The sequence below is a fragment of the Salvelinus namaycush genome, chromosome 3 (assembly GCF_016432855.1).
Source record: "Salvelinus namaycush isolate Seneca chromosome 3, SaNama_1.0, whole genome shotgun sequence".
In the NCBI taxonomy this organism is placed as follows: domain Eukaryota; kingdom Metazoa; phylum Chordata; class Actinopteri; order Salmoniformes; family Salmonidae; genus Salvelinus; species Salvelinus namaycush.
The window spans coordinates 25721203-25742709 of NC_052309.1; the positions used below are offsets into that span (position 1 = coordinate 25721203).

The window sequence follows — 21507 nt, forward strand, 5'->3', positions numbered from 1 at the left end:
TTGCCCTTCGTGCTGTTATCTGTGCCTAAATGTTTGTGCCATGTTTGTGCTGCTAGCTACCGTGTTGTTTCATGTTGTGTTGCTACCATTCTGTGTTTTAGGTCTCTTTTTATGTAGTGTTGTCTCATGTGTGTGTTGTCCCCGCAGGATGCCTCTTGGTAGGCCATCATTGTTTGTAAATTAGAATTTGTTCTTAATTGACTTGCCTAGTTAAAGGTTAAAACAAATAGTGTTCAGACTAGGCTCCTAGTCTTGTTATTTTACAGTTGCGAGCATTCTCCTGTTCCTCTCTGCCTCAGTGTTTTAGCTTGGTCGTAAATCACGAGTCCCCTGGCTTTGCATCATTTATCACACAAAATCCCCAGACCAAGTCCTGTCCAGTCTGGCAATCCTGCTAGTTTATACATGTACATTGGAAATAATCCTCTCTCATACCTTCTTTGTAATATAGTCAATTGTCATGAAAAAATTGCTTGCATATACCATTCAACTGTAATGGCATTCTACTCCAGAGCAAGCCTTATGGATTGTCCATATTGTGTCATTCTCTGCCCATTTCAAGATCATGCTTGCAGAATAAAAAGTCGGCTGGATAAATGTTAATATTTCCTGGTTTCTTCCTGTCTATTACATGGTGCAGTATGATCACTGGAGATATTTGGATGATAAAATGTATTGTCCCTGTATGACAGAATAACATTCAATAGCTTAACTAATAATATTAGAAAATAACTGATTTTTAAATCCACTTTTATTTACAAAATGTAATAAAATTCTTTGTACAGGACCTCACAAGGTTCAGTATGTCCACACATGCAGTTCTTGTTATCACTACGCAGCTTCGCAATTTTCTCATTGCTGAGGTGCAATTACAAATAAAATAACTAAAAGGATCAAATTTGTTATAAAGTTGAGATTGTTTGCTAACTTCCTAGGGTCTGCTTTAGGTTGCAGTTTGGTAAAGTGATCACCAATTTCACATGCATTTTATTTGTAAAAAAAAAAAAAAGGATTAGAGAAGCCTTCATTAATAAAATCAATGTTTCTTAACAATTATGCTTCTCCATGGTTAAAGAATTATCTTATTCATCATCTGTTTTCTGCTTGGCATGTCTTCAAAGTGTAGGCTAGTGGATCACAGTTTTTGTAGAAACATAAAAACACAGAAATACTCTTGTTTTATTCTTCTGATCTCTCCACTCTCATTGGGTTAATTACTGAATAATGATCAATTTAAACAGAAAACACAGGTACAAAGAAATGAATGTAAATTACAACTAGATATAGTGTGCTATTATTTACCAAACATGTTAAGATAGAGCTTTAACTCCATTAGTATATATTATCATTGGATTGCATTGCAATTAGACTTACAATTTAATAACCTTGTTGTGAAAGAAATGTAGCTGATTTTGATTAAGATGAGTACTCAAACCTTTTAAATGTTGTAAATTGGGGTGTACTGTTTATAACAAAAAACCTATTATGCTCAGTAGGCCTATACTGTAAATATGCAAGTGTTCTCTACAACTGTTAATACTCTGTTCAATCAAAAACCTCAATCACAACATGGCCACATATGGCTTTTAAAAACTGATCATGTCTTCATAAAAACTGTTTTCAATTTAACATTTTTGTTTGGCAGTAGTGACAAGTGTGGGCCATTGCCCAAATTAAATATTGCATTTATTTTTAACCAGTCATGTTATGCTGCTACCATGGTGATAAAATGTCAGCTTGTCCATCAGGCTCTAAGAAAATGGACAGCACTTAAGACATTTTAAATAACCAATGATTTCAAATTATGCATATTTTTTTAATAAAAGATAGGGTACAACATTGTCCTTTTCTTTTGATCCTACCCTATTGATTGAAGTTTGTCTTAGATTATTATATGACATTGAAAATAATTGTATAGTAAAATAGGCAGATGACTCTAGTACGTTCAATAAAACACAACATTTTTTCAATAAACATTTTACCACTAAAATACACCTGTAAAGGCTTGAAATTACTTAAAATGTTCTCTGGGATGAGATTCTTAATGGCAAGTAATGGCTTTTTTTCTTCAAAATAATTTAACTAAAACTTTCCCCACTTATAGATTACAACAGTATAAATGTTTTCTTTCTTTCCTACCCTATATTCTTTAGCGATTCTTGTATTTTCAAGTGAACCAAAATGGAGTTGCATTGCTGTGATGCTGAATGCTCCGTAAGGCACTAAGAGAGGCAAGTCCCATATTTCAAGAAGCACAAGTCCTATTGCGTCACCATCGTCAATAATCGTGCCAGGCTTGGCAACACAGGATGGGCATTTGTTGACTGTGGGTTTGGGTCCAAGCTGATGACCAAGTCTGCCGCCTCGCCTCCAGGGTGCCAGCCAGTGGGTTGTGTTCCTACAGAGTGACTGTCCCTTCCTCCAGACACACCAGCGGAAGGGACAGACTTCAGATCTGTAAAACCGGAATCGGATTTCAACAGAATTTTTTGTTGATACCATAAAATGTTATATTTTTCAGTAATAGGCAACTTACATAAAACATATAGACCATTCAGGACCCTTGAAGACTAGATTTCAACAGCATTCAAAATCAGTGTTTGTAGCCTATTCTTGAAAAATATTCTAGAACATACAATACATGCATTGCTTACGTTGAAAACATTATCAGCTTATCATAACATTATGTTGCAATGGCATTCAGTAACAGGGTGACATCAATTCTGAGAGACACTTAGTGCCCAAGACAGGGCTCTCCAACCCTGTTCCTTGTGAGCTACCCTCCTGTAGGTTTTCACTCCAACCCCAGTTGTAAGCAACCTTATTCAGTTTATCAACCAGCTGATTTTTAGAATCAGGTGCACTAGATTAGGGTTGGAGCAAAAACCTACAAGACGGTATCTCTCCAGGAACAGGGTTGAAGAGCCCTGGCCAAGACAACTGGGACAAAATGTGGGAGAGACATACCCCCTAGATTTTAACACTCTCTGTTCCATACACATTATAGCCTTCTCGGTACGTGGCAAAATTCTGGGTGTTTGCCGGAGGAGCTGGTTTAAAGTTTTGGGCATTCTTAGCCAGATTCAGTCGTTTGGTTTCAGCCCGTGACTTATAACAGAACTCTATCAAAGCCACGGTCATAGCCAGCCCTAGCCCTCCAACCAGAATATAGAAGACTCCCGCCACATTGCTCAAGCTTAGAGCACTTGTCTTGTCCTGGGGAAGGTAAAGAACAATGTTAAGAATTTTTTTTACAGACATTTTGGTTGTGACCTGATCAAACAAGAAAGGCAAAATCTCCCCAAGTCAAATACAGCTCTAATGAAGATGACACCCCCACTATTAGTGATCTAATGGATTACCCCAACAACTCTGTATGGTTCTATCAACTGTGTAGGCAGTGAATCCCATGGAGACATATGCCTACTGTGGGGTAGTATTGAAGTAAACTACAGAGGTTGACCTGCTGAATGACTTCCCTACAACAGTGGGAAGCTGGGAGCAGCTTGGGACTGTCTGGTAGGTCAGTCAATCCTCAACAATAGCAGGAGAGGTGGGTCAACTCTGCAGGTAGTTAATAACATAGCTAGATTGGTGAATGTCGAGAAAAAGGTTCCTTATACCCTATTCTGTGGCTCGTTTACGAGGCCACCCTAAAGGAAGGTGGTCAATGTCGTACAGGTCAAAAAACTCTTAATTGGCCCTGACTTCACTGTGATATTGTAGTTCTTCAAATGTACCATTAATAATCTGACTGAATCTCACAATTTCAATCAAAGTGGCAAGCTGTTAGAACTGTGAATTGAACCATTTTGCTGCTACTAAGATCCAAACTTAGATATTGAAATTAATTTATAAGAGTTTTACCATTTGCATTTTAACCCTATAAGTGTGTCCTTTAAATTGTGCTTCATATAGACTGTCATATGAGAGCCCTGACATTGGCTACAGGGCCAGTATGTCCTGTCCTCTGAATTTCTCAGAGGGTTAAATAACTGGTTTATATTAAATCCTTTAACTTCATGAAGTGTGCAAACAAAATCTCCTTATTGTGACATTCTACAGTTCAAACATGACCTTCAGATTCCACATGATCACTGTATGACCAGGTGGAGTTTGTCAGAGTAAAGAAGCTTGTTCAGTAAGTCACACTGTATAATGTTAATAGATTCAATATACCCAATTAGCACGCAAATAAGTAAGGACACTAATAAACAATATTTCAATAAAAGTTTGGTCAACAAAACAGTAGCATAATGGTTACAATTCAATGGTTGTCATTTGTCTATGGTAAATATGAATACAAATGTAATTTTACATTTTCCAAGGCATGCTGCACCTTTTCAATTATCATTACATATGTCTAAGCTGTGTAATGAGATCTTAGGAATAATAATGATTAATATTATTAACAGTAATGTAAACATTAATCATGTGGATGCGGATGTGTAAGACAAACTAGGTCATGAATATTGTTTACAATGTTTTCACTGTGTTGCAGATATCTCATTCTTGGAACACAAAAACAAAAATAAAAAAATGAAAGATAAAATATTCTATACATATATATTTTTTAAATGTATGTTATTTAGGTATTTGCATATGAACAGTTAAGTCAAAATGCAATTTGCAATCAGTACAAAAAGACCTGCAGCGACTGACCTTACTTCCAGAGTCCTTGGTTCCACATTCACCCTTATCGTACCACCATTTGTTTTTCAGCTTGTCTAAGATGCCTTGTTCACTGAGTTTCAATACTGCAAGGTTTACAGGAGTTCTTCACGTGGGAAATAACATAAATAACATTATATTATGTTATTTTATGTTATTCAAGCTTTAAACTACTTCATACTTTACAAAGCGATAGAGCAGGGTCCTGGCCAAGACAACACAGAGAGCAGGCAAAACTAACTGTTACCTTTCATACACCAGGACTAACCCCTACCGTACCAGACCCTACCTGTATCGCTTTGAGTAATCGGCACACACTGTTCAAAAAAGTACTTACGATTGGGACTAGCAGAATAGCTACTGTAATATAGCTCTGTATGTGCATAAAAAAGGTGCAATTGTTATGGGCACATGTAGCTTTTTGACCAAGGGTTTAGCAAGGTGGATCTAACAGGAACCCTTTCCTGACTAACAGACAAACAAAAACTAGCAGCCCATTTTGGTTCTAGCTGAGGATAGCCAACGCCTCACAAAATACAGCCCTTCACTGCACATGCATCCACAGAGCCACCTATAAATCTGACTTGCATAGGCCTATACTGTGCAATTAACATCAATCAAATGTAACATTGGGAACTACAAGAGAGCGGTAGATCTAAATTGGAGTAATATGGAATTGTAGCCAATCTGGTTTTCTATCATTTCAATATATACCAACATGTTGATTCTATGAAGCTCTGTGGCTGCATGATTAGTGTATATAGCTACTTTCTTTAACTTCTAATTGCAATGATATCAATAAAATATACATGTAGATTTGACTGAATAAGACTAAGGAATGTAAAAGCTAAACAGTTACTAATGAGTCCTGAAGTAGGGCGTTATGTTTGTAAGACATTATGCTATCTACATGACTGCTCCATTTCTGTGTTTATTTTCTTCCTGAAAAATGATCAGGGTTTGTAATTTAACTTCATTAAATATATTGTATTCACCACTGTAGTCTGCTTCATGCATAATAGCATAATATTTACATAAAAGAGGAGAGAATGTGAGGTTATTTGATCTTATCTGGCTAGACGGCTTATTTTCACAGCAATTTAGACAACATACTTCGACAACATTTATGGTTCACAGTAAGTCTCAGAAAAGAACTATGTGAATAGGAATGAGTTTAGTAACAGCAGCTTTGCACAGTTAGTACGGTCTCCTACTCATACTGAGCTGTTGCTATGGACATGGTAAGTCACATCGGGCAAGGTTCCAGTACTGGTATCAGTATGGAGAGTAGCAGCTAAACAATGGACAGAATGGGCACAACATCAGGACAAACTGGGTGTACTGACATCTGTTTCCCTACTAAGTCCCCAAGCAAGAAGAATCCCTGGCAATGGCATGGTTATTTGGTTTGGAAGAGTACCATCCCCCTTTTTTTTAGGCTATAGTAAAGACAGACTAAATAAATAACAGCGCTATAACAGTGCCATAACATAACAGTGTTATAATGCATGATGTAGTCATGGGGACAAAGCAACAACAACAACAAAAAACAGGTGATCATTTAGTTCCCTCTTGCGTGACCCGTATCCAGAGCTGGCAGGGTGTCCTATGAGGGCATGCAAACACATGAAGTGACTCTGTGACTCTGTGAGTCACTTCATGTGTTTGCATGCCCTCATAGGACACCCTGCCAGCTCTGGATACGGGTCACGCAAGAGGGAACTAAATGATCACCTGTTTTTTGTTGTTGTTGTTGCTTTGACCCAGCCATGACCCAGCAACCTAGAGGTCAGTGGACTGAGAGCGCTGACAGGCTAACAGCGAGATAGAGGACAGTACTCTCCTAGCTAACGTGTCACAGAGGGTCTGTCTGTCTGTCCAGTAGCGGCTGACATGATAATGACACATGCTGATGTACGCGCTGTACTGAGCATGCCTGTCAGATGGCTTTCACCTTGTGACTGTGATTGCTGCTAGCTGCTAGGTAAACATGCTTTGCTTCGTCCCGTCTTGATCCAGTCCAACAACGAGGAGGAGCAATATAAAAAAGCAATGTTCAGTTCTTTTTTGAGAGTATCAAATCAGTGTCTGTGGTGGGGGATGTCTAATGACTCTTTCACTGTTACCATCAAGTATGATTCAGGTGTCAAATAAATACATATGTTGAGGTGACAAAACAAAAACTGGAAAACAATACAAACAGAACACTCCCAAAACATACAAATCGACAAAACTATAAAATCAACCCACACAGTATTTGACAGTTCATTCAAAATATCAAATACAATTTTAAAACAAAAGATGCACAACTGAGAAAACATGACACACAGAAGAAACACGATGTACTCATGTCTTTACACCATCCGATTCTCATACATCCAAATATCTATCAGAAATAGTTACTCGTTCCAGTTCTTAACCTGCTGTATGAACTTTCCTTATTGAGTATATGTCTGTGATAAGCATGTAGTCTACTTTCATATTTGAGACAATTTCCCTAGGTATTTATGGTATATTTACAGTGTAATTTGCCAATGTCAGATCTAGTTTGTGTCTATAATATATTGGGTTTTCCTCTGTCAGTGGTTATTACATACAATATATTTGAAGCACATTGTTAAAGTACCAACACATGCATTTTTAAGAATAAAAGAATAAACAAGAAATGTGGCAGTCAGGTGCAATATCATAACATGGCTACCCTCTCTACCAAGGATTCAAGGCAGATTGCTTGCAGGACGAGGCAGCTGCTGTGTGTTGCTCTGCTATAGTTTTCATGTCCCGCTTACACTCAGGAATGAATGACTAGAGTCAACAACATCAAAGTCAGTCTGCCTGTTCTTCTACAATGTGCCAAGTGTACTGTGGTCAAGATCCACAGTAGACGGATCCACAGTCAGGCTGTCGCTGTGCCCTCGTGTTCTGAAACACAAGATCAAGTCATATTTTCCACCCTCTTGCAGGTTGTCATTTGTCGGGATGGGGCCGGCCATGGGGAGACTGACTGGTCTTGGAGACTAAGACCAACCAAAGGAATTTGTCAGGGTCACAAGCTAAGACTAAGGTTTTCAGCGATGTTATTGGTAACAGACAGAAGTTTGGATCATTTGGTGTCACTGTCATTAGAATTCTCACGTTTGCCTGCAATGCTTAGTCCCCTCAAGACTACGCTGTTCGCCTCGCCTGCCCTAGCACCCAAGGTTGAGGCAGTTTGGAGAGTGCTACAGTACACCTCAGTGCTAGGGTACATGGCCACTGCCATGTTATTCTCTTAATCAATACTTCATTCGGCATCAATTGCAACAAATTATTAATCCACTGTCAGTTAAATAAGTGATGAAATGGGTTGTTCTCTTCAAATAGAAGCCCCCTGAAGTACATTTTAGTGAAACAGAGCATTATAATTCCACCATGTTTGTCCTGTGGATATAAAAAGCAGAGGAAATGTACATTCTGCCATTCTGTATGTTTAGCCTTTGACAACCACAGGGCAAAGCACTAAACTAAAAAGCCTCTGGAGAAACGTAGGAAATATCTCACAGAGCAGCGCTGCTGCAGAGCAAAACACTGACTCCCCAAAGGAGGTCATACAGTATGGCTTCTTACCAGAGTGGTGCTACTCTTCCACCATCGGGAATAATAATTAGCTTCAACACTTCTTTACCTGCAGTTAAAAAATAGCTAATTTTTTTTAATCAGAAATATCTAAATTGTTACTGGTCTTTTTCCTCCATTAGCCAAGTAAAGGGTTCCCAGTTTGATCTCAGTTGCACAATAAAATAGAAAAAGCCACACGGTTTTCTGTTACAGGGCCATAGTGGACTGTGGTTGGTGCCTATTGGTTACAGTAGTGATATAACAGGCTTGCCGATTACTCTACTCTACGATACCCGATATTGGTGACATTGAGGCTGACCTTGGAGTCACCTCCCCCGCTGCCGCACTCTCCCTTGTCGTACCACCATTTGTTTTTCAATTTGTCCAAGAGGCCTTGCTCATTCAGTTTTAACACTGCCAGGTTAACAGCATTTCTTGAAACGATAAAACATGACTTGTAAGAAAACGAACAGGTCCGTGAGAAATCTAATATTAGAATATTAGTTAATAGTAATAATAATAATAATATCAAATGATTCATAAGGGGGATCACGAAAATGACAAATTGGTAAAGAATTTCAACGGTGTGTAGAGGTAAGAAGCGTTTTACAGCAAAGAAAGTGTTAAATATTAAAGAGGTGGTATGGAGGGTTACATTGCTCAGAACTGAAGTGTGCGGGATAGGGACACTTTGCCATAGAGAATAGAAGAATAACGACAACATACAGCATGCACGTTAACATTCATCACAAGTGACAGTGCAGCTTTTAGCAAGTTAAGTGAAAGAAACACATTGAACTGTTAAATTAGAAGCAATGCAGAACTGCCAAAGAGGGACACCACAGAGGACAGAGAGAGGAAAGGTTGAGGGGAAGAGAAAAACAAACGAGGGGTGGGTGTGGGGGCACATCAACATACAAATGGATTTAGTAAATATGACTAATATACCAATAAGTACTTTCCCTTTGAAGAGAAAGAAAAAGACAGAAACACAGAGAGAAACGAACCATAGAGAGAACATGATAGAAATGGCTTTACGTCTACACGAGAGTTAAACACATAATACCGTTTACTTCCTGATGAACCTCAGAAAATGAAAAATTGAGGAGTGAGGAAGAAGAGGAATGGGACAACAGGAGACATCAGGGTAGGTGGAATACTATAACAACATGGAGAATATTGTTATATTATCCCACCCACCTTAATGCTGAGCCTTTAGGTGTTGCCACACCGTATCCTTTAGAGTCGAGGTTGCCGCCCACTTTCATGGTGTCACAAGGTTTCCGCTGCTCAATGTACTCGTTCATTGTGGATTCGAGAAGAAAGGCAAATTTGCCTTTCGACTTTCGCACTCGGGCAACCCCTTCTGGAGTGGTCTTTGCGAACACTGACGGTTCAGCTGATTTCATGTAAGACCACATTTTTTCATAAACTGCTATTTTGGAGCGCTGCATTTGGGGAGAGAGGAAGAGAGAGAAGACAAAAATAGGTTAGTAGTGTATTAAAAAAAATGGAGACCATAGCGCTCAGTGCTTAAATAACACATTTTACACACATACACCTTCATATACAGTGTAGTCCTTTGCCATGAGTCAATAGAGTGTTCTCTGTGCTCCCAGAGAGCTGAGTAAAGGAGTCGTTGTAGTGGGCCTGTTGCCAACAGCAGATAGGGCCTAAGGTCTGACAAGCTGGCAGCATACTAAAAACAAAACTGTAGGGCCACGTTTCTCCACAGCATCCATCGACAGGACAACCACCTGACTGACCACCTGCTCCCTTTCACCATCCCCCCTTAGTTCACAAGACAGGAAGTGAGTCAGCATGCCCTTTGACATTGGGGTTCTGGAGGTGTCACCTGGATGGATCAGTGGGGCTGCTGGCACCTGGAGCAGCAATATGACGTGCTGAGAGGAGAACACAACCCTGCCATGCCCTGGCCTGCCTCCTGCCTCCTGCCTCCTGCCCTTACTGACACACACCCAGGGAGCTGCTGGTCAAATTGGCCTTTGAGTGGCTGGCTTCGGGTCTCCATGGAGCTGGGGTATGCACACAGCAGTCGACAACAGAAGGACAAACAAGGAAGCTGCATTAAACTTGGTTTATGTGACCTTCCGCCGAGTGACCGAACAAGTGGGGAAAACTTTAGGATGGATGTTCTCATGACCAAAAAAGGCATGTGTATAAATAGCCTATAGATTGATTTAATTAGCAAGTGAATGCTTAATGTGGCAAAAACAGAGTCAACTTGGTGATTATATCTATGGCTATATTGCCCTGGGCCCCAAATAACATAATATATTGTTGATGAATAGATATTACTATTTAATCTGAGAGGGCCATTGGAAGTTCATTTCTGGCAAGTCTTTGTTTTGTCATATCCTTTTCACTTTTTAATGGAGAATGGGCAATCGGCCCACCATAATAGCTGAATCAATCTAAATCTAACATTACATATTAAACTGCTGATGGCTTGGCTACTGTGGACCATCGTGAAATTTAGTGTGAAATATATGACTGTACTAACCAGATAAACAGATTGATCTACTTTTTACGAGTGTGAGCACACGCATACAGTTGCACACGCACGCGTGCATGCTCGCAAGCTCTCGAACACACACACACACACACACATACTTACAGTATACGTTTTAGTATCCTTGTGGGGACCTAAAATGTATTTCCTTTCAAAATCCTATATTCCCTAACCCTAAACGTAACCCCTAACCCTAACTCTAACCCTAATTGTAACCCTAACCATAAGCCTAACCCATAAGCCTAAAATAGCCTTTGTCTTCCTGGGAATTTTTCTTGTTTTACTATCCTTGTGGGGTCTTTTGGGGATTTCTGGTACCCACTAGAATAGTAATACACACACGGAGTAAAAAACAACTCATGGAACGGCAGGGACTGTGAGGAGACACACACACAGATGCACTCTAACACACATACCTTTTTGTTGTTGTATTGTTTGTATATCATTGTATTTTAAGTTTGTGTGACTGTCCTTGTCTTTCAGCGTAACAGTGTTTTGTTACTTGTCATGTAATGGGGATCCAAATAAACATAAAAGGGTTCTCCCTAGAACCAAAAAGGGTTATTCAAAGGGTTCTCCTATGGGGACAGCCAAAGAATCCTTTAAGGTTCTAGATAGCACCTTTTTTTCAAAGAGTGTAAAAACACACACACACAAACACATCCTTACAGACGAAGAATGCCAAAATTTTCGTAGAGAAAAATTCCTCTCCAATCAATATTGTTTGTACATTAAGCACCAGTTCTGATGTGCTCTCTAAAATCAGTCTACAGGCTGTCTATTGACTGACTTACTAAGCTTTGGGGATAACATTTGCTGGACATTCAGCTGTTTCTTCTATCAGGTGGTTGCACACCAGAGCAAACAGGTGCATTCTCATATTTCTCTGGATTAAGTAAATCCTCATAGGAAGTGTCAATCTGTTTAACAGAGGTGGCTGTATACAGAAACTACATTGTCACTTAATTTCAGTTAGCTGATTATTAATATATTACATGACTCTGAATGTTATAATTTTGAAACAAGTGCAGACGGGGTGGCAGGTAGCCTAGTGGTTAGAGCGTTGGGCCAGTAACCGAAAGGTTGCTAGATTGAATCCCTGAGCTGACAAGGTAAAAATCTGTCGTTTTGCCCCTGAACAAGGCAGTTAGCCCACTGTTCCTAGGCTGTCACTGTAAATAAGAATTTGTTCTTAACTGACTTGCCTAATTAAATAAAAAAGACAGAGTGCTGTGGTTCTGGGGAGGTGATTTGGGATGCCAATAGTTTACAGAACCTCTAACGGCCTCAGCTCCTCTGCTCTTTATTGGGAGTGACGAGCTTGACTCCTGATGAGCTTGATGATTACATCATTGGTCTGTAATGTAAACTGTAAATAGGGTTGTTGAACATAATGAACACATTGGTGTCACTCTAGTTGATTCTGTAGAGATGCCTGGTGTTCTCAGGACAACTGATATGACAGGGGGTAGGATCAGATCAGCGGGGATTCAATAAATGAGCTAAATATGAGTCAACATGTTAATTATTAAACTATAGAGAAACAACCAATGCTGCAGTCAAAATATTAGTCTCTGATCTGCACATACACCATCTGCTGCTATGTTGGCATCAGCATCACTCTGCTCAAATATTCACAAACGCCAATACTGTCATACAGTTCTCATCAGTGATGGTTGCGTTTACACTCACAGCACACCAAGGAATTGAATGAAATTGAGCTGACTAGTATGTAATCTTCAACAATGGGGAGTCAGGTTCCCCTACAAATTATTCCCCACATCACCCCCCACCCCCACCCCCACCCCAGAGAGGTGGATTTTACCCCCTGCATCACACACTCATTTAAAGAGTACAGGGAGAGACCATATGGGAGTTGATTGAGGGGGTGGGGTTGCTCAGCGGGACATTCCTTGGAAGCGGTTGCTTCTTATGCACCAACAGATGTTGAAGCCTTATGGGTGTATCAATCAAGGGCAAATATGTTTCACTAAGAAAATCTGTTCAAATCTGCAGTACATTCAGCTCCTATTGCTGCTAGTTACACCTCCATGATCTTCAGGCAAAAGGAAGATGGAAATCAGTGTGTCTTTTGGAAAAAGGGCCTTTTGTGCAGCAGGGCCTTCAGCCCAGGTTTTCAGAGAGAGAAGCTAGAATAGACTGGGGGAGGGGGTGGGACCTGAGCTGTCTCCAGAGTGGAAAGGGCATTTACACAATACAGGTGACAAGAATGAATGTGGCCAGAGAATCCAGTAAATGTCACAGAAAGTGCTTTAAATGTCAATACTGAAACCCCTGTGAGAGCACTTTTGTTATCACTTGAAACATAACAAGACAAATGATTTTCGGTATCGATAGCGAAGTCAGCATTATATCAGATGGACTACAAGAGCCAAGCTAAAGCACCTGACTTGATCAGACTGATGTCATGGATGCTCTATATCAGGGATGGGCAACTTTGATGGGGGTGGGGGGGGGTCACAAAAAATCAGAACAAATCATGATGGGCTCCAGCTTCTTATGTTTTTACAGTAGTTGCATGGTAATATCTGCTCAATGCTTTCTTCAAGATGGATGCATCTAACAGAACATCAGTATCAATGTATTGCTGAATAAAACAATTAAGCTGTCTCCCCGCATTGTATCATGCAAATTTCAGCAGTAGCTGGATATGTAATGAATTCAGGGCCATGATTGAATCATGCTTGACATCTGCACAATTTCAATGGGAGGGACCGTTCATGTAAATTACAGTAATAGTTTATGACAGGCTTGGCCATGCTGTGTAAACAGAGGGTCATTTCTGGGTCATGTAAAGATGCGTGCAGCTCTTCTGCTTGTGTTACTTGAGTCAGCAATCATATGTGGGCTAAAGGTCTCCAGTGTTCAAACGCAAATCTATTTTCATCTATACTACAACATAGAAAAGCACATTGTAAGTTAGTTTTCGGCCTCAGTATCCATTTGCAAAATAAATAAATATTAATGAGAAGATGAGCTGACTCCTATAGTGCAACACAAACACCTCCAGCTGTCAGTCCATCTCTCAACTCTCCATTTATGCGCTCTGAATGCTTCACGGCTGTTTGCTCAGATCCACCCCACTGGCAATACAAAGTAGGGATGAGTCAGAAAATAAATCATTAGCATTCTGTCTGTATGCAGAGTGCTTGTCCACATGTAATTCTTGGATTCTCTTCTGGCCAGTTATACGAGTGCCAGAAGAGAAATGTACTCTGGAAACAACATAAGTAGCTCCAAAAGAAATCTGCAATTTCATTTCATCAGGCTTTATAACATCAACCTGGACACACACGTAACATAGTAAATGTAAATCCAGGACAATCCATTTCGTATGAGATGTTACGAATTACAATTTGTAGATGTTACCAACTGCAATTCATACAATATGTTACAAATTTGCGAAATTCTAGGTGGCTAATGCTAACGTTTGCTAGGTGGGTAAAGTTAGCCAGGCTAGAGGTTAGGGTTATGGGTTAAGGTTAGGGTTAGGTTAAAGGGTTAAGGTTAGGGGAAGGAACTAGCTAACATGGTAAGTATTTGCAAAGTAGCTAAAAAGTAGTAAGTAGTTGCAAAGTTGCTGATTAGCAAAACTACTAAATTTGTCCGTGATGAGATTTGAACACGCAACCTTTGAGTTGCTAGACGCTCGCATTTTACACCGAACCATCCACCCTGACCAACCACCCTACTTTAGTTTTTGCTTTATGTAACCTTCTGTCTTATGTAACCATACCAAACGTTACATATCATACTAATTTGAGTGTCTCGTATTTACATTTACTATGTTACGTTTAGTCTATGAGACCAGGCTGATAACATACACATGGCTGGTTTAGAAAATGAGATGCCTGAGCTTAGTTCATTTCTCTCCATGTATCACATACATGCTGCTGTGCCTAAGATACATGAGGTGGAAATGGAGCTAAAAATGCAAGCACTTAAAATCTATTTGATGTGTCTGAATATTCTTCTTCTGACTCTGACAACAAATAAGCGTGTCATAAGCGAGGGAGGAGTTTGGGAAGCATGTGATGTACTAGGGTGCCGGTACGGTAAATCCTGAGAGGAGTGAGGGAATGCATGGAAAGTAAAGGTGATCCATTTGAGGGATGACCGGCCAGTGTGTCATCAGAGCAGATTTCCGTTTGCCTGGTGGCTATATGACTCTAATTAAGCAGCACATCTTTCCTGAAGAACATATTTAAAATGTATCTGGAGCCTCTATTTTAATTAAAAGTCCCCTGGAATGGCTCCTCAGTCGTGACATTTGAAGTTTGAAGGCGGAGGGACAGGAAGTGGGTCACTCATTATGAAGTCCCTGAACACCTATCAATTATCTTCCCAGAAAGACCTGGGTCAAATCACCAGGCCGTCAGCCAGCCTGCCAAACAAATCATGAAAGAGAAGTACATTTGCATTACATCCAGTGGCTTGCACAGGTGGTTGTGTTTCACTGCACTGATTCACTAACTCTAAACACCAGGCTATAAATATACTTTTTAAAATATTCAGTGTGTTCAATTTTTAATGCTTTGTTTTATAAACACCACAAATTGAGAGAGAAACCACACAAAAGTGTCTTCTGTCACCACACAGTAGCATAGACTGATAGCCACCTGTTTCGTGTATAGTAGCTTGACTTTCTTCAATATTTATTATCATAGCTAACTACTTCCATATTTTCTGTCGGGTATCAAGCAAAACTAAATATCTATACCATTCCCCTGTGCTCCTTGCTTTGATGTCTTGTCTGCTTTTTTTGTTTTCAACTGTAAAGAGACTAAAGTTGTGTCTGGTGAATAAACCCCCAGTTAGTTTAGTCACTCACCCTAAAAAACTCCTTGGTGGAGCCTGAGTCTAGGGTCCCGTAGGCAATCTCTGTCTGCTTGGCCAGGTCCTCAGCACTCTCTATGGGAGACACCATCCTCTCCACTGTGAGGAAGGCAGCCAGGTTGGCTGTGTAGGAAGAGATGATGATGAGGGTGAAGAACCACCACACCCCCCCCACGATTCTGCCCGACAGAGACCTGAGAGAGAAGGGAGGAGGAGGAGGACAGAGGGACATGAGAGCAGGGTGCTCAATCCTACACACTGACAGCGGGATGGAGGTCGCCATGCCTTTGGAGTCCACTGCTTCCTGTGTAGAGTCTGGGTATCACACACCATGTATTGACATAAATGCACAGCCTCAGAGCACTGATCTTGGATTTATGTCAAATCTCACCCACATACCTCAATGTTAATGCTCTTTACACAGAGAAAAACATGGTGTCCCAGCCTTGTTGCTCTATGATGCTTGTGTGGAGGGTTGTGTTGTGGCTGAATGATAGCACACACAAACACAGCAAGCAGAGATTAGCGTGCATCAGCTTCAATGAGGCTGACGATCCCCACTAGTACGGTAACTACTAACCTTAGGCTTACTGTAGTATATCACGAAAACCGATCCTCCAGGAGGGAGAGTGACATTTACTAAATAGTTTTCATCAAATTCATCAAATCTGTGGCATTGACTCTTTGGCATTCTATGGGCTTTTCAAATAGTACCTGCCATCCTAAATTGCCATAGAATGATTTGTGTTCTTTTCTAGTATTATGTTACAAGGATTAAATGGTTTGTCTTTTATTTAGAGTTGACTTTCTTCACTGCACATGAGAAGCCATAACTCAGTTTTCAGCACGCAAACCCCTTCTTTTTCATGAGCAATGCTCCAAAACAACAATCATCTTATCATAGAGACAGTAAGGGAACAATTACCGAGGAACGAATCCGAACGATGCATGTTTAAATGTTGATCTCAGTGGACCATTACCCTATAGCGCTGTAGCCATCACTATTCAGGTGAGACTGATGCTCAGCTCTGATAGACATGTCCTGGAACACTCTCTCATTGATCTTCATTCAGATGCACTACAATGGCCCAACATCCCAGACAAGATGAGGAGGGATGGCTTGAACAATGACAGTCCCCCGAGAAGGAATGAGGGACACACCAGCACAACAGTGATGATGAGTGAAGAGATAGACATGAATGAAAGAAAAGAGGGGGAAGAGGGCGTAAGTTTTTGTCTATATGAAAATGCATGATATTAGTCATGAGGTAGGGGCCGAATTGAATGCTATTAAGGTGCTTCATCAGACTGAAAATTGATAAAAATGTCTTCCACTTTAAATACATTATACGCACCAGGCTGATGACCGTAAAATGGGACATGCAGCAAAAACACGGTAGCCCTCCAATAGTCATGGGGAATAGGGGAAACTACGGATGTAATGACCCTGTGCATTTTACAGTCCCCGGGATGCTGGATATAAGTTATTTTGTGGATGCAATGCATAACTGTTAGCATGCAGCCTGGAGAGAAAGAGTGAGAGAGTGAGGAATGGTGGTGGTGTGTTTAAAGAGCATGAGGGAAAGATGAAGTGGAGGTGAATGGGGTGGAGAGCAAAAAAAACAAGACACAACCAAAAAATAACATATATGCACCATGGCATGATGGGAGTTGTAGTGATTATGACCATAAAATGCAGAGAGATGGTACAGTATGTAGATGATAGAATGGCTGAGTTTGAGGTGATGGAACATGGAGTACAGTAACCAACCTTGGCGAGATATCGCATCCTTGCTGCATGAAGGCGCCCAGGGAGAACCACAGGCTATTAAAAATCCCAAAGTCGTTAGGTGGGTCTGGAGGGCTCTGGGGGTCTTTGGCCTCGTCGTTCTCATCCAGATGCCACTCATATGGGCTGAAGCGGCTGACCAGGAAGAGCACCACGCTCACGCCGATATAGGCAAACACTATGCACATCCAGATCTCATAGGCCAGCGGGTCCAGGAAGGAGAACACGCCCGGCTTTGACTTTTGAGGCTTCTTTATCATAATGGAGATCCCCAGGCTCATAAAAGGCTTAGAGAAGTCTATCACTTCCTCTCGTACCAATGTTATAGTTAGAGGAGCCACTGCTATATCAGCTCTCTGGAAACATGGGAACAGGAACAGGAGGAGTTAGTGGTTCAAAACAGAGCACAGACACATCACATCAAACTGCCTTGTGATCAAAGCCCGACTTATAACAATTTAAAATAAATTATGTGATTTCACTGTTTCTTGATCAAATAAACTGGTCATCAGGCAATTTTCAATATCTCATTATGACTATAGTATATCTATAATGTATTGCTGAAACCAATGAGTAGAGATGGAGCACGGAAAAATGAAATGGTGGATTAGAAAAATGAATGCATTAAATGTCAGATACGTTTAAGAAGAAAGTGAGACCTGCCAGCTTAAAATGGACCAATCTCAGTTAGCATTAGTAGTGGCTAATGTCTCTGCCTTAATCCAAAAGAGTGCATTACTCCGTCAGATCCATCTATGAAGTAGAAGGTATGGAAACAGGAGGTTGAAGAGCTTATGCAAACAGACCATGATATTTGAATCAGCCTAGGAAATTCAACTCCTTTATCAGATTGTCTTTAAAGCCTTCTAGCCTTATTAGCGAATAGCTCAGCTAGGTAATAAATGTTCCCATCGATAGCTTTTCAGGTCCCAGAGTTACAACCGGACCCGGCCTTGACTTATAAATATGTAAATGCCATGCGAGGGCTGGGATCATCTTAGTGAGGGTTAGGCAGGGACCCTATGAAAAACACAGCTCCAAGCCACTCCTTGTCTCAATATATCACTGGCTCATTTGCATGTGAATGGCTAATTAATGGCCTGGAGGATTTACTGTTGATGCAGAGAGGTGTCTCAGGGCTTGTACAAAGCCTGTCAATTATAGCAGGATCTCATCTCTCTCTCTTTCAGCTCTCTGAAGAGTCAGGGCTGTCATTTTACAGAATGGTTGGTAAAATGTTCATTACAAAAGGAATATGCTATTTCGTGTTAAATTCAAATGCGTTCAGAGTATCACTGCTTGCATTCAAACTGACAGATGTTTTTCATTTTCACTTTTGTAGTCTGGCTGTCATCTGTCCCTTAATGAAACATGAACCAGTTCACAGTTGGTGTTTTATGAAAGAAGAAAATGGGCTCATACTTACACATGTAGTGAGTGGTTCATAACATAAAGTAATCAATCTTTCAATTAAGATCTGATTTATGGAGATACATATGGAGAAAATCACACACCCAGTCAGTAGAGGATTGCAGGCCAGATCTGGTTGCTGGGTGGCACATATGGATCAGTGCTGCCACCGCAACAGTAAAAGGCCAGATCTGGTCCGAATGTGGGAGATGCGACCAGGGCGAGGGTAGGCACACTTTGCTTATGAGCCAGTTCTGGCTTGTGATATGTGACCCTAACAAATACCTGTAGTTGCTGTTTTGAATGAATGTGGGCCACATTCACCCTGCTGGGCAAGGTCTGGCCTTTTCATGCCGAAGATCTGGTTTAGGTGTGTTAACCAGATCTGGCCCACATACCTCAAACCAGAGCTGGCCAAGCCCCCGTCCCTGTGTTGGTGACAGTGCTTCAGTACGTCGAGACTGTCACTTACCCCATATACCAGTTCACCCACCATCCCGTTCCACGTCTTGGTCTCTGGATCCCTTGCACCATACTTCCCGTCCGCAACTACTGACAGTTTGTATCTTATCCCCACATGTTTTGCAATTTCAGCCGCTAAATCGACACAGTAGCCTTCATATCTGTCATTCCCATCCAGTGACAAGTAGTTTCGCTTGTACATCACATAAGGAGATTCCTGTTAATTAAACATAATGTTGAGTTTATAGTTGAACATGCACACATTCCATTCACAGAGGCCTTTCCTCTTGAGGCCAGTCCTCTTAAACCCACACCGTGATTGTTGCATGCACACATGCTTGGATTACACACACAGACATACACAGACATAGACAGACACAGAGCACACAAACAGGAAATAATAACAGAACAGCATGGACAAGAAGCAACACACAGAGTTGGTCACATGGGGATGTTGGGGTGCTGACCCGATCCACAACCAAATGCAGCCAGCCTCCATAGCAGTGGGTTAGAGGCAGGGCCCGGCCCGGGTAACCAGCGGGGACAGTAAGGCCTCTGACAGACAGGTATGAAGGGGGAAGGGGGTGGGTCACTCAGCCAGATTCCTTCATGCTAAACCCAGCCACAACTCTAAGGAGGTGGGGGCCGGGTGGAGGGTGCATTAGCTTTGCATCGGTTTGGTAGGACAGGGGCAGGCTGAACAGGGGTTTGTGATACTTTCCAGTTCATCATGTAAATGGCAGTGATTGGCGAGGGATTACAGTAATGTTCGTTTTTATTGCAACACCATCAAACACATCGATGAATGTGCAGGGAGGCTACATCATTCAAGTCATCAAACCAACTCTGAGCTTATCTTCCATACAGAATACACTGGGAGGTGTTCATACTAATACTTGGCTCTTCAAACTCTGAGATGAGGTTGGTTTTCTTTTTGGCTCGGCTCAAAAATCACACAGAGTGATTGATCTTAAATCACATCCCAATCCGTGTCAATGGTCAATTTCTTTCTTTCTGTGCTGAAGGTATCTTTTCACCTCTATGCTATAAGAAATGGGTTTCTGAAACAATAAAGTCAAATATAGCTGATTCTGATGCATAATGAGATTTTGTCAATTTACAATGTGAATAGACTAATACATGATCACTAGATGAGTAGTGTAACACTATTGCTCTCATAACATTACAATGGTCCTACCATTTCCCTGTGTCTATCAGAAGTATCCTAACTAATTATGAGTATGAGCATGACATGCTTACATCTAGATGAGAATGTCTGACTTTCGTATTCTGAATTTGCCTAAGATGAACACATAATAGGCAGAGTCAGAAAGAAGGCCATTGTTTTAAATGTAAGATAAGGCTTACCTTATTTTACATTTAAAAATGACCAAGATCTTCTAACTAACCATATATACATCCAGCTGATTTATTTTAATCTCTCTGCTTGAGCTGGGAAATGCTTCATCTCTTGCTATCCCTGACCTTTGACCCCTAATATCGCTGGATATTGGAAGAAGCCACAGAGGTTATACTTCAGTACAGAACTTGTAGTGGACGATCCAAAATAGATTTGAACAAGGGGATAAACAAACCAAAGCTTTAAAGCCTTGAGGTTTTTTATGTCCTCCTCAAATGGCAGTTATTTTGTGTCCCCAGTAAGAAACAATTGATCATTAAAGGTCGTTTTGTTGTCTCTATCCCTGTCATCATTGACCATTTACTTAATGAGTAAGAAAGAGGTTTTTACTTACGTATGCACTGAATGTGTATTAGATTACGTCTATAGGCTAGTTTTCATTACCAAAGCCGTTATTGTGATGTCACTGCTACAACAGGCCACCGTAATATGGAAAATCAAAATGCTTTAACACCCACACGGATACAGTTGAAACACTCTTTGTGAATCGACTGTTTCAACATGTAGTGAGTGGATGGAAAGCAACTCAAAAGAAAATAGTTCTACCCTCCCAGGACAGAATGTAACAATGGACACCTTGACCTTGAGTGGCAGAATTTTTTAGAGGTGGAACATTTAAAATCTGCTTGGAAAGTGTACCATAATAGTAGTGACCACAATCGTTCGGTTTTCCACAGAAGAGGACTCGTTGGTGACCTGCGCATCCACAATATATACATATTTTTCGAATTCATTCCAGTACCCAGTCTGAAAGTGACAAAAACATCA

At 40.7% G+C, this 21507-nt stretch overlaps 1 protein-coding gene across 1 annotated transcript in view; it reads right to left on the reverse strand.

Annotated features, from left to right (window-relative positions):
- Window positions 1-739: 739 nt before the first annotated feature.
- Window positions 740-21507, reverse strand: part of LOC120043772 (glutamate receptor 3-like) — a 121982-nt gene continuing 101214 nt past the window's right edge. The window contains exons 9-16 of the mRNA XM_038988330.1: window positions 21379-21486; window positions 19330-19536; window positions 17430-17803; window positions 15654-15852; window positions 9469-9716; window positions 8588-8702; window positions 2968-3216; window positions 740-2455 (exon numbers count right to left, since the gene is read on the reverse strand). Of these exons, the coding sequence (XP_038844258.1) occupies window positions 2971-3216; window positions 8588-8702; window positions 9469-9716; window positions 15654-15852; window positions 17430-17803; window positions 19330-19536; window positions 21379-21486 (1497 nt within the window). The 3' untranslated portion in view covers window positions 740-2455; window positions 2968-2970. The remainder of the gene's footprint in view (window positions 2456-2967; window positions 3217-8587; window positions 8703-9468; window positions 9717-15653; window positions 15853-17429; window positions 17804-19329; window positions 19537-21378; window positions 21487-21507) is intronic.